The 13415-nt window shown below is 42.6% G+C and overlaps 1 protein-coding gene across 1 annotated transcript in view; it reads right to left on the bottom strand.

Moving 5' to 3' along the window:
- ROR2 (receptor tyrosine kinase like orphan receptor 2) overlaps positions 1-13096 on the bottom strand; it is a 183785-nt gene extending 170689 nt beyond the window's left edge. The window contains exon 1 of the mRNA XM_077469819.1: positions 12612-13096. Coding sequence (XP_077325945.1) covers positions 12612-12690 — 79 coding nt within the window. The 5' untranslated portion in view covers positions 12691-13096. The remainder of the gene's footprint in view (positions 1-12611) is intronic.
- Between the last annotated feature and the right edge of the window lie 319 nt (positions 13097-13415).

Genomic DNA, 13415 nt, shown 5'->3' with positions numbered 1-13415 from the left:
TTCATGAGTATTTTCACATTTAGTGTTTAATTACTTTTCTGTCTGCTTATGTTCATAGGTCATTAACCATTAGCATGTCCAGCTCCTGAGGTTTCTTCATAGTGGTATACTCCCCCACCAACCCAACAACTCTTCAATTTGCTTTATTAGCCCAAAGCTGATTGAGTGGGTGGAGATCCCCATATATTATATATAGAATGAATGAGCTTCTAGCGCTTATGTGGGGCTCCATGGGACAGTACAGAGAGTGATAGTTAGGCCGCTCCCCCCTTCCTTTCTTCTATTTAGGTTGCCCCAGGTGATGGCAGATTGTGCAGCAGCGGCATGGCAATGGGTCCCGATTGGTTGAATCGGGCAGAATTGAGCCGGGCTGTGTCTATATAACCCGGTGGCTTTCCCGCTCAGTTCACCGCCTGAGGAGACCCTGCCAAAGATGGACCCCCGCACTGCACCCATCCTCCCTCCCTAAATAAATAATACATGTTGAATCTGGCATTTTTTAGTGGGGATTGTCATCCAGTTCAGCTCTGGATGGACTATGTGATATTAATAATTTATGGTTATGGAATTTTAAGATTAAAGATTTTGTTATGAGTGATTATTGTTTATCTTGGGTAACCCCTTAATAAATGCCATGGCCATTATTGCCAAACATGAAAATTGTTTGTGTCTCTTTATTTATATATCTTTAGTCCTTTGTGCTGTCCCATGTGTCTCTCTGTCATTTTTATGCAGTGGCCAAGGCTCTCCAGCCGAAACGCGTCTGCTTTTTTGTTTTCCTACAAGTGCCAATGAATTATTTTTATGGAGTGGAGTTGCCAGCTATTTTTCTATTTTGTCTACAAGGGAGAGTGTTGTAGAGGTAATCATCAGTAAGCAAAGACAGCTGATGATAGACACTAAGAGGATTGGAAAGTTTCTGTACAATTACATCTGGAAAAAGTAGCAAAAGAATACACAACGTAACGTATCTAAAGAGGAGCTTCGGTTTGGACATACTATGAAGGCAATCTGAACAAGTTTGATTACTTTTCCTCCATTTCCTGCTGAACAGTTATATACAAGTACTTGTAGATATTGATCACCATGGGGGATGCAAAGCTGCTAAGATCACTTCTCACTGTCCCCTAAATGAGTTGAATGGCTGGCACTCTACCAGACAGTTCATATTTTTTCCATTACCACAGAAAGTCAAAGCAGTTAAAGATCAAGACATTCATACCCTAAAAAAAGAAGACATCTCTGGTGACCCCATGGCCTTGTGTATCAAGTTGGTTTGTACTAACCCACTTAAAATCTGCTCATGTATGGCCAGCTAAAGATGGCTCAAACACCTATTTGTTTTCACAGTCACTCGTTATTGGCCAACAATCAACAGTGTACTGAAACAGGAACTCTTTCCTTTCTTTGCTCATTGCCAATGAAAAGGCTGGCAGGTTTGTAATTAGTAATGAAATCCATTTCCATACAAATGACAGTGATGATTAACACATACCAAAGGGTAATAGAAAAGCAGGTTTCCTGCAAACAGTTAGGCATTAGTTAATGTGATTAATGCTCCCCTACTGTCATCCAGTTGTTTACTGCCCTACCTCCACACATCAGTCACATGACATTTACAAGCGAGAACATGGAACAATGTCCCGCTCTTTGTTTTCACATACACAAATAACCCAGCTCTAAGCATTACTATGCAGACTTTGAAAATAAATACGGTATTTAAAAGTGAAAGATCACATATACAGATGCACAGTGGAACTAATGCTGGCTGCACATGGAATTGCTGAGGATGCTGATTGGGCCCCTCTAACCAATTCCCCAACAATAAATAGTTTTCAGCATTTCCGTTAACCCCGTTAACTCTAAAATAGGACTGAATTCATTTAACTGATGGAAAACCTTCTTTATGGAGATATACGTATATTTTACCACATACCTATGATCAATTATCTGACACAAAAGAAATCTGGAAGCTGCCATTACTGATTTCCATATGGAAAAGCTACTCTCTCGCTGGTATTGCTGACACACTGGCTTTGATCATCTCTGCATTGCTGGCCTGGAACATATATTCTGATAAAGTCAGAGCTACTTATCTACATACTTGTTCCATGTAAAATTCACAAGACTACAATTTTCAAATATAAAAGTCAATAAAGGCAGCCTCCATTTTTTTCCAATGACACAATCATAAAGACAAGGTGAATATTTATTCATTGATTTTATGTACGTTATACCGGTCATAACTGTTTCTTTCAAAATGAAAGAAATTGACTGATAAGATGTATAAATAATCGACATGTTCTCTAGGAATCCAACCAGCCTTGTGGATGCTTTGGAATAAAGGTGGCCCCATATGGCTCAATGTTTGCTACTAATGTCACTGATAAGAGCATCATTTGTAGGCTGACTGATACTGAGAATGTGCGAACGTCAACCATATATATTTTTTTTTTTTTGCATGTATACGATACATTTTATTTTTTTACAGGTATATCATACATTTTTTCTTTTTCAGGTATGCCATAAATTTTTTTAATATCCATGATCATTTTTCCAAGGTGTGTTCATCTTTTGCTGCTACATTTACTGTCATGTGGCTACAGCTAATATCGATATCCACCACCAATTAGTCCTGAATATCACAAAAAAAAGAATCTTGATGAAAAAAAAGTTTCAGCTTTGGAAAACTGAACTATTGTTGAACACAGCTATTAAAAATACAACACCCTTTTAAAGGTGGCCATATATGAGAAGATTATATTCAGACAATGTTGTTTTCAGAACTCTTAAGCCAAATATTGGCTTTTGTATGGGAAGCTGCTTACTTTCAAGAACAAAAGGATATTCACTTAGACCAGGGGTCTCCATAATTTTTAATACAAGGGTCATGTTGTATGTTTGAAAATACTTAGAGGCCAAGAAAGCTATTTCATAAATGAATGAATACAATTTAAATGAATAAACCAACACACTCTAAGAAATAGATTCACAACAAAACCCTCCTTCATATCAGACCCCCCCCCCCTTTTCACCTCAGAGCCCCCCCCCCCCCCCCCCCCCCGCCACCTTACAATTTCTCCACCGTGGCAGCATGGCACAGGGTTGGAGACCAGGTCTCCCTCTGAATATTGGCGTGGCTCTTAAACACCCTATCCTGGATCAGTGTCATGCATTTCAATGATGTGGTCAGGCTGGCCATGAACTCCATAGCAATGAATGTTTTTCCTGAGTGCTTTGGCGTCAATAGTTGTGCTGGAGACTGGGCCAACCACACTATGAAAATGCATTGGAGACGCTTGACTTAAGGTGGCCATGGATGAATCCATGTGTGGCTATTGCAGTTGAACATAAGTCAATTTACCAATCAAGTTTTGTTAAACTGTTTTGTTGCATAAAAGCCGCTCAATCAGTGCTGCAGGCCACAGGCTGCAACGTTGATTTGTGTATTCTGACAGTGGGGGAGTATGCTTGCTGTCCAAATACAATAGCACAGCGGGAAGGATTCCCCCATCTACCTCGCCCACTGGCTGCGCACACAAAAAAAATGGAACCGTGTAAGCTGGCTATATATTATAAAATTTTCTATAATCATTTTCAATTATTCAATTTCATTTACATTTACCTTCAACTATGTAGTGCAAGGGTCTGCCTGATTGCAAACAAATCAAAAGTGTTCAGGTTTGACCTCATATTATATGGTTTGGGTAAATCCAAAAGAAAATTGTGTAAGCTATAGCCAGCCTTAGACAATAAAACAGCCAGGATGCTGAATGTGATCTAAAGAGGGCTTTACATATGCCTCTAGTGTACATTTTATTGCTCCTGTTGAACAACAAAAAAAACTGATACAACCATTACCATGCATGGTAAAATCTGTTCCAGTCTGCACCTCCTGAAGAAAATAAAATGCTGGGGGTCCTAACCGGGCCTGCTTAAAACATGGATAAGCTTGTCTGATAAATTATTATGTAAGAAAGATCTTTGTGAATGAAAAAAAAAGAGCACAATTACAGGAAAACAAAGACATTGAACACGGTTCTACACATATAATAAAGTTTCTGGAAAACAAGGGATCAAGAAAGTTGACCATCATCAATAAATCCATTTAAGATAAGCAAAGTGGCATTTAAAGAAAAATATAAAGCAACAAAAAGTCCAAGCTGAACAGAACTGACATTTAAAGTGGAAAATGTGTTTCTGCACACAGTGATAAAGATCTCTAGGGTGATTTTATCCTGAAAGCTGAGTAATAAATATCTTAAAAGTGAGGTCACCTAAAGAAGATTACACAAAAGCCCATCACACGGTGTGTAAACCCAAGGACATTCTCTTTATCAAAGGAAGCAAGCAGGACAGCTCGGTGTCATGACTTTCATGTTGTTTCCCGTAGTCATTATTTCAGTCTGTACATTTTTTTCTGGGTTTTTTTTTTAATGACGTTATAATACGTTAACCATTTAAGGAAAAAGACTGCAGTATGGAGTGGGGCATATAAAATATTATAAATATATACAGTATCTCACAAAAGTAAGTACACCCTCACATTTTTGTAAATATTTTATTCTATCTTTTCAAGCGACAATACTGAAGAAATGACACTTTCCTACAATGTAAAGTAGTGAGTGTACAGCTTGTATAACAGTGTAAATTTGTTGTCACACAGCCAATACTCAACACACAGCCATTAATGTCTAAACCGCTGGCTACAAAAGTGAGTACACCCCTAAGTGAAAATGTCCAAATTGGGCCCAATTAGCCATTTTCCCTCCCCAATGTCATGTGACTCATTAGTGTTACAAGGTCTCAGGTGTGAATGGCAAGCAGGTGTGTTAAATCTGGTGTTATCGCTCTCACTCTCATTCATACTGGTCACTGGAAGTTCAACATGGCACCTCATGACAAAGAACTCTCTGAGGATCTAAAAAAAAGGATTGTTGCTCTACATAAAGATGGCCTAGGTTATAAAAAAATTGGCAAGACCCTGAAAATGAGCTGCAGCATGGTGGCCAAGACCATACAGCGGTTTAACAAGACAGGATCCACTCAGAACAGGCCTTGCCATGGTCGACCAAAGAAATTGAGTGCACGTGCTCAGCATCATATTCAGAGGTTGTCTTTGGGAAATAGATGTATGAGTTCTGCCAGAATTGCTGCAGAGGTTGAAGGGGTGGGGGGTCAGCCTGTCAGTGCTCAGACCATACGCTGCACGCTGCATCAAATTGATCTGCATGGCTGTCATCCCAGAAGGAAGCCTCTTCCAAAGATGATTTACAAGAAAGTCTGAAAAAATTTTTTGCTGAAGACAAGCAGACTAAGGACATGGATTACTGGAACCATGTCCTGTGGTCTGATGAGACCAAGATAAATTATTATTTGGTTCAGATGGTGTCAATCGTGTGTGGCGGCAACCAGGTGAGGAGTACAAATACAAGTGTGCCTTGCCTACAGTCAAGCCTGGTGGTGGGAGTGTCATGGTCTGGGGCTGCATGAGTGCTGCCGGCACTGGGGAGCTACAGTTCATTGAGGGCATCATGAATGCCAACATGTACTGACATACTGAAGCAGAGCATGATCCCCTCCTTTTGGAGACTGGGCCTTGCTAAAGAAGCTAAGGGGAAAGGTGATGGACTCCAGTGGCAACCTGTCAAGCTCTGATTAACTCCAAGCCCAAAAGGGTTAAGGCAGTGCTGGAAAATAATGGTAGCCACAGAGAATATTGATACTTTGGGCCCAATTTGGACATGCTCACTTCACTTAGGGGTGTACTCACTTTTGTTGCCAGCGGTTTAGACAATAATGGCTGTGTGTTGAGTTATTTTGAGGGGACAGCAAATTTACATTGAATGTTATACAAGCTGTACACTCACTACTTTACATTGTAGAAAAGTATCAGTTCTTCAGTGTTGTCATATGAAAAGATATAATAAAATATTTACAAAAATGTGAGGGGTGTACTCACTTTTGTGAGATACTGTATATTGTAATTCTAGACATACACAGTACAATTTTCCATCCAAAAAAACAAGGTAAGTCTGTAAAATATCCGTTTACAACAGGTTTGATTACAATTGTTATACCTGTGACCATCACATTTTTGAACCAAGTCCTGTAGTCAGTGCACATCTGGGTGGATACCCTAGTCAGTGCATGCATTCCTCAAACTACTTCTGCTGTCCACTACACAATCCAGAGGTTCAATACTGATAGGGAATATGCACATTTTTTAGACATAAAGTAGGTAAATTTTTTCTAAAATTTGGCCATATAGTGTCTATGTTGTACACCCAGGTCTTCTGCTGTATTATCACCTAAAGTTGGCTACGCACATTGTATTTTGATTATACAGTACAATGTCTTTTAGGTTTCCAACAATAATGTAGAGATACGACCTATTAGATTCATAAAATTGAAAGGATTGTTAATGAAGGCCCTCAAACTTCATTGTTGGTGTTCAATCTAATGGAGATTGTACCAACTAAAGTTGATAATCCGCTTTACATGCAAAAGGGGTCTTAATTATGTTCAGCCTGTGGTTTGTGATGCAAATACCCCTGCTAAACAAAACAGTTTGGTTCTCAGCTGCCCTGATTACAACTTTGCAGTTAAGCTAGGTCCACGACCCACCTCAGGCTGCCGGCTGAGCAATAAAGTGGAGAATCACTGTCCACTGCGTTAAGCTTAGTACACAATAGTTTTCTTCACTGGTTTGAACAAACAAAAACTGACAGTTCCAGTCAGAGCCACTGTACTAACAATCCGACATTAGTACTGTGATATCCCAGTATTCTGGACAGCCCCTGCCAGAACACTATGATCAGCACTCTCAGCCATTGGCTGAGAATGCTGATAGCTGGTTTTCTAGCATGCTCATCCTACAAATGCCAGCAGTACCGGCTGACACACACACAGGCCCTGTGTAAGCTGTAAGTCACTCAAGTCAAAGTTTACATAGGGCTATGCGCTCCCACCGTGTGACAGCAATTGTGCTTTTTAATTGGCCCATCACTGCCACAGACTGTGTCACATGCTCCATCATACCTGTAACTACCATATATGGGGGAGGAAGGACTGCCTATTTGCTTTAAAGTGAAACGATACCACATTATGAACATAAAAGTCATCCACAGGAGTACACATGATGACTACTGGTAATGTTATAAACTGAAATAGTCTCCTTTCATGCCCCTCTCTGATTTAGCATCTCCATATTACTAAGGGCCTGGCTTTTCCTGATCTCATGGCTTCAACTGCCATTCTACTGTCCAATAAGACTACCTCAGTGGGCGGTAGAGGCATTCTTATTGGGGGTGCCAGCTGATGGAGCTTATCCAGAAAGTCAAAGAAAGTCAGAGCACTGTAAGAAAGAGAAACTACAGAACAGGGTGGGGTACAGTAGTAACTGTTCTAGATAACAGTGCATTTTGTGTCTGTTCCCAGGTAAGTGGTGTACAGGTGCCCTTCTGAGAGATAACACACATTTATATGCTGGAAAATGTTTATAAGCAAAGATGATGATAAGCAGGTCTCTTATACTGTACTTACATTGTAAGGGTTATGCATGTCATGATCTTAGATAAGAGGTCTCCAAATCTTCTAAACAAAGGGCCAGATTAATATGCTTCAGACTTTGGAGGCTTGGTTGTCAGTGGTAGTAAGAAAATTACATAGCACCAGTGGTTTGTAAGAGGAATAGTTTCCCATCATTGGTATTGGTGGGAGGAATAGTGGCAATTGTTATCAGTACAAGAAATAGTGTCCCATCATTGATGTCAGTGGAAGGAATGGTGTCCCACCATTGGTGTCAGTGGAAGGAATGGTGTCCTATCATTAGTGCTTTGTTTGGTCAATATGGCATAGTGACCAAAGGCCGGGTAAAGGCAAGCAAAGGGACACATCTGGCCCACAGGCCACAGTTTGGAGTCCATCTTCTTTGAGCACTAGAGGTGACAGTGAAGGCCTTGGATTAAATATTTGGTTAAGGCAGCCATAGATGATTTTAGCCTTTTACCCTATAATAGTAGGGAAAAAAAAACAATAACTTTCCTTATCTAATGCCAACAGTGTGTATAGTGGAATCTCCATTGTATTCTTGCAGTCAGGGCACTTGTGGCTACAGACTCTGCCAAACAGTGACAGCATGTGACAAGATTCAGCCACTGTTCAGCTGATAAGTTACCACCCTGCTCAGGCAATTTTTGTTGAGCTGGTTGATGCTTGCAGGGCCACCCACGGCTTGGATTTTGGCCAATTCACCCAAAAGGCCATTTAAGGAAGCCTTTAGACAAATAATTAGGACAATGACCTATATCCAATTTACTCAACAAAAGAACCCACCCTTTTGTTACTCCAAGATATCCAAATAATAGAAATCATTGAGAAATCCCTTTAAAATAAATTCTCAAGAATTCAGTTCTGTAATAAAGGTCACAATCACTGCTATGCTATATACAGTACATTCCAGTTAACAATAACTAGTAGTAAATTAAAACAAATGTATGAGTCCGGCAGTTGATCAGCTTCTCTGAAGCTTTCTGAAGACTCTAGGCTTATGTTATGCACACCTGGAATGCATTTGTTACAGCAATTGTGTTGTGCTTATCCTTTGTATGGAAGAGCCCTATGGACTTATATATGTTAACATTTTAAAACTTATTTCCAGCTTTACATGCTCACACGGCTATTAAATATGTAGGCTGATCACGGCAGCTTAAAATTGGCAGGTAATATTTAAACCCTTCAGAAACCGCAAGACTTTTTTATTGCTTTTAAAATATAATTGTGACCTGCACTCTCAGGAAAGGTCAATGTAAATCAAAGAGGATAAAGAAAAGCTGTCCACAAAACTCAGATCAAATGTCCCACATCACACAAGAGGCAGCAGGACCTTTCTCCCCCCCCCCCCCTCCCCCTCCTCCAGGTAAAGGAACAAATGGCAGAGGGACTGAAAAGCCAGAGGAGCCTGGAGCTGAGCAACAGGAAGTGCACAATCTAAGCATCTGTCACCTCCTGGGGAGAGCTAAATGGATTAGAGCCTGACCAGGAGAAGAAAAGTCCTTTCAAAACATGCATTTGATTAACATGTCCACTCCAATATACAACATCGCTTCTACTCCCCTGAGCTATGATCACAAATCCCCATGCACTTTTCAAATGTTTGAATTCCTAGGTCAGTGGGGGTGGTAGGGGGGAAGGACACCAAATAACGATCAAATACACGAAATTGCTCAATGAATTGACATTGGTTTGACCCACCAGGGAAGAAAAGGGTTCCATAGATCTGGGGCTGTATATGTGCTCTTTTACAGCAGTAGAGATGGCTAGGGGGTCTGTTTGGATTGCACAGCACTCCTCCACATAAGCCAGGAATACAGTTCAATAGTGAAGAATGGAAGGGACAGATAGGGCTAATCTTATCAGAAAGGTCCTATCTTCAATAGTCCCACACTCTACTTGGATGTCTCTGGGGTTATCTGTAACTAACAGCCTTTCTGCAATCTCTTAAATGACCCTGTCACTATCTTGCCCTCCTGGGATCTGTTACATATTAAGAGACAATAGGTCGTCATATTAATCTCTGGAGAAGGATCGGACATGAAAAGCACAGACAATGGCCAGCACTCCACAATATATACTGATGATCACTTTCACGTCACACAATCTACTATTGATCTCTCAAACAAGTAAACGTTCAGATCACATCTAACTCTTAAAGCCCAACTCCAGCCAAACTGTCTGTAACTTTACCAGGGAGAATCTACTCACAATGGGGGAGATTTATTAAAACTGGAGAATCTGTGCATGGTAGCCAATCAGCTTCCAGGTTTTATCGTCAAAGCTTAATTGAAGAAGCTGAAGTTAGAAGCCGATTGGCTAATATGCACAGCTGCAACCGATTCTGAGTGCTCCATTTTTAGTACCCCTTTGTGTCCTACTGACACACCCTTGTAACATTAAAATAAAAAAAGAGGGACTGGAGGGGAGTGGGGGTCACTGACACAGGAAGGTGTGGACAGCAAAATTGAAATGTTATATTTTTTAGTACAGTGGAAAAAATATATATTTTTGTTGCCGTCTCTATTGAAGAGATTTCCCCTCACTTCCTGTGTCACTGACCACATCACTGGGATAGGCAGTGAGTGAAAATCTCCTTAATGGGACCACAGACAGCAGGCAACAGAGGTTCTAACCCTGCCACCGCCTACATAAAACAGAGAGAAAGCTTTTAGCTAAAGCTGGGCTTTATAATGTCATGAATTATGAATATATCACAGAAGCCAGTGACACCTATAGGACTCATAAAAGAGAACACACTGAACAGCTTGGATCAAGCCCCCCGTCACTCCTGGGCGATCTGAAGTGCATTTCCAGTAAGCGTTTCAATACTCGACATTCAGATTTCCATGCTATTCTATTGTGCCTGTTCATATGTATAGGGAGAACTGTAGGAGAGAGTAAAGTATAGAAGCCTCTTTGATGTGTGATCCTGTGTTTTTTGTCCCCTATAGACTTCAATGGGAAGGCTCTCGAGTGTGGGCATTTTTATGTGACTTTGGAGCCTTTTTTGCATGTTTTTCATCATGAGTGTTTCTCTTGTAGCCAGAGATATGCTAGTTATTAGAAGGAGCAGATGGTTGTTAGGCACAACATTGTGTATTACATACTATTTTCAGGTCCCCCCCTCTGAAGTCTATAGGGGCTAAAAATGAATGATCAAGGCTCAGAAAAAGCTCCTGTACTTCTTGTGAACACGGAGTAATAGTCCATCATGTATAGATGGGAACAGACACATTATAATAGCATGGATATCTGAGTGTGGAGCATTGGAGAACTTCTGTTTCAAATTGCTCAGGTGTGAATGAGGCCTTTATGGTGGACAAACACGATTCGATTTCATCATCTGACCGATCAAAACGGCAAATTATTGAATAGCCATAAATTCCCTTGTGATCAATTTAGCTCAGATTCAATCAAACTGTGTCGATCAGCCATGGCGGAATTCTATTGTCCGTCATTGATCGCCAGCACTGAGATGCATTGGACTTGTTATCGATTTAGCTAAGATTCGATCAAGCTGTGTCGATCAGTCATGGTGCAAATTGGCTGTCAATGATCGCCAGCATTGAGATGCGTTGGCCATGTGATCAGTTTGGTTTAGATTTGCTTTAACTGAGTTGATCAGCTGTGGTGGCAATCTATTGGCTGTCATTGATCACCAGCACTGAGATGCATTGGTCATGTGCTCATTTTAGCTCAGATTTGATCAAACTGAGTTGATCAGCCATAGCAGAAATCTATTGGCTGTCATTGATTGCCAGCACGAGAGGCATTGGTCATGTGATCGTTTAATTTAGATTCAATCAAACTGAGTCGATCAGCAATGGTGGAAATTGGCTGTCAATGAGCGCCAGCACTGAGATGCCTTGGTCATGTGATCAATTAGGTTTAGATTTGCTTAAACTGAGTTGATCAGCCGTGGTGGCAATCTATTGGCTGTCATTGATCACCAGTAGGGATGAGCTCCAGCGTGTTCGCTTGCTCCACGTGCAGAGCCCGCCAGCAAGTCGTCACAGCGCTGCACTAATCACAGGCAGTGAGACATTTCCCAATCTCTGCAGCCGCACATCGGTGCAATGTCTCACTGCCTGTGATTAGCGCAGCACTGCCCCGACTTCCTGGCGGGCTCTGCACGTGGAGTGTGTGAACACGACGGAGCTCATCCTTAATCGCCAGCACTGAGATGATTAAACGGAGTCGATCAGCCATGGTGGAAATCTATTGGCTGTCATTGGTCACCAGCACTCAGATTCTTCGGTCATGACTCCCAAACGGAGGTGGCTCATGCAGGGCACAGGGGCGCCGCCCCCCTAATCCATGGGCTACCCAGTTGCGTGACAACGGCGAAATAGTATTTCCTGTTTCTCCTTCTGGCCAATCAGGAAGTGGGTCCTGAGAACCAGTTGGCTGGCAGTCCTAAGTCCTGATTGGCTGGGAGGAGAAAGCGACTGATGGGACTCGGGAGGAGACAAGGGGGGGAAGCCACCAAAGCTGTGACCTGGGCGGGGCTGGCGGGAGAAGTGGCAATCGACTGAGTGCCAGAGGGGGGGTGTCTGGCTGGCTGGGGAGGCTGCGAGCCACCTCACCCCCAAGAAAATTGAGCACCAGCTGCCACTGCTCCCAACATATTTCCACTGATTAGGTTTCATGTGGTGGAAACAGACCTGCAATTGATCATTTAAAATTGTATCTTCCAACTATTGATCAATATCCACTTCCCTGAGTGGGGCATATCAATCAATCGAGTTGTTGAGTATAGACTGATAGGGAAAAATGGATCAGATAAGAAATTGATGATTTATGGAAGCGTGTATGGCCACGATTGGTGAGGGTAAAGTGACCACACTTGTTGAAGGTATGAGCTCCAAGCAAACATCACATCCCCATTCCCCAGCCCAGATCTCCTGCATACACTCCTAGAGAGGGATATGAGGATCTACAGGGCACCACCCTCCATCACATAAAAATAAGCAAGGGGGCAGAGGAAGCACATCCTCCAGGGAGGGGGGAGAAGAAGACCACGGTGTCCTCTATACAGGTGTGTCCTCACTTACCTGTAGTCAGGGTGAGCAGTGCCAGCAGTAGCCATGTCAGCCCCCCAGCCTTCCTCCTGGCCATCCCGTGAGATGTCATCTTCTCCCCAGGTGACCAATCACAGCATCCAAAGGTGGAGGGTCCGGAGAGTGTATGGAGTGTGCTGAGGACAGGGATGGGGCTGGCAGCCCCCCGAGCCGCCCGCTGCCTCTCCTCCACCTCCTGTACAATGAGGTCTTTGTCAGTTCTCTTCACCTCACTCCTTCCTCGTACCTTCTATAACAAGTCCTTGTACCAGCACTCCACAGACACCTCTACACACTCAACCTCACAGCTCCTCCGCTCCTCGCCCGAACCATCCTTCTCCGTACACTCCAAGCTAAGCGGGACACCTCCAGCACCAAACTTCCTCCAAGTGCCAGTGAGTCCCACTCAGCGCTCACAGGGGAGGTAGGACTAGTGGGCAGGCTCTGCTCCTTCTTCTCCCTGCACCCCCTGCCAACAGCATCCTGACGTCACCGCCATGGAACCACCGCTGTCAGGCAATGGGATGGGGGGCAGTGTGGGCGCCACCTGCTGGACGCGCGTAGAGCTACTGCGCAAAAAGGTCAGCATGTTCTGACTGACCTGAGGAGTCTCCTCGCTGCACTCCCAAGTCTCATCTCCCCGTTCCTCTGCGCTCATTTCACTCTGTAGTCCTGCGTGGCAGAGGAGGCTGCACAGCTTAGGTCTTTTCACAAATAAACATGAAAAAAAGCAATTTATTTCCACATGAACCACACATCTAGGGCCATTTTGTCATTTTTCACAAACATATTAACCAT

The sequence above is a fragment of the Lithobates pipiens genome, unplaced genomic scaffold (assembly GCF_037356315.1).
Source record: "Lithobates pipiens isolate NorthernLeopardFrog02 unplaced genomic scaffold, aLitPip1_a1.2 Scaffold_11, whole genome shotgun sequence".
Taxonomy (NCBI): Eukaryota; Metazoa; Chordata; class Amphibia; order Anura; family Ranidae; genus Lithobates; species Lithobates pipiens.
Note: the sequence above shows the minus strand (reverse complement) of the source record. Positions and strands in the feature narration are given on the sequence as shown.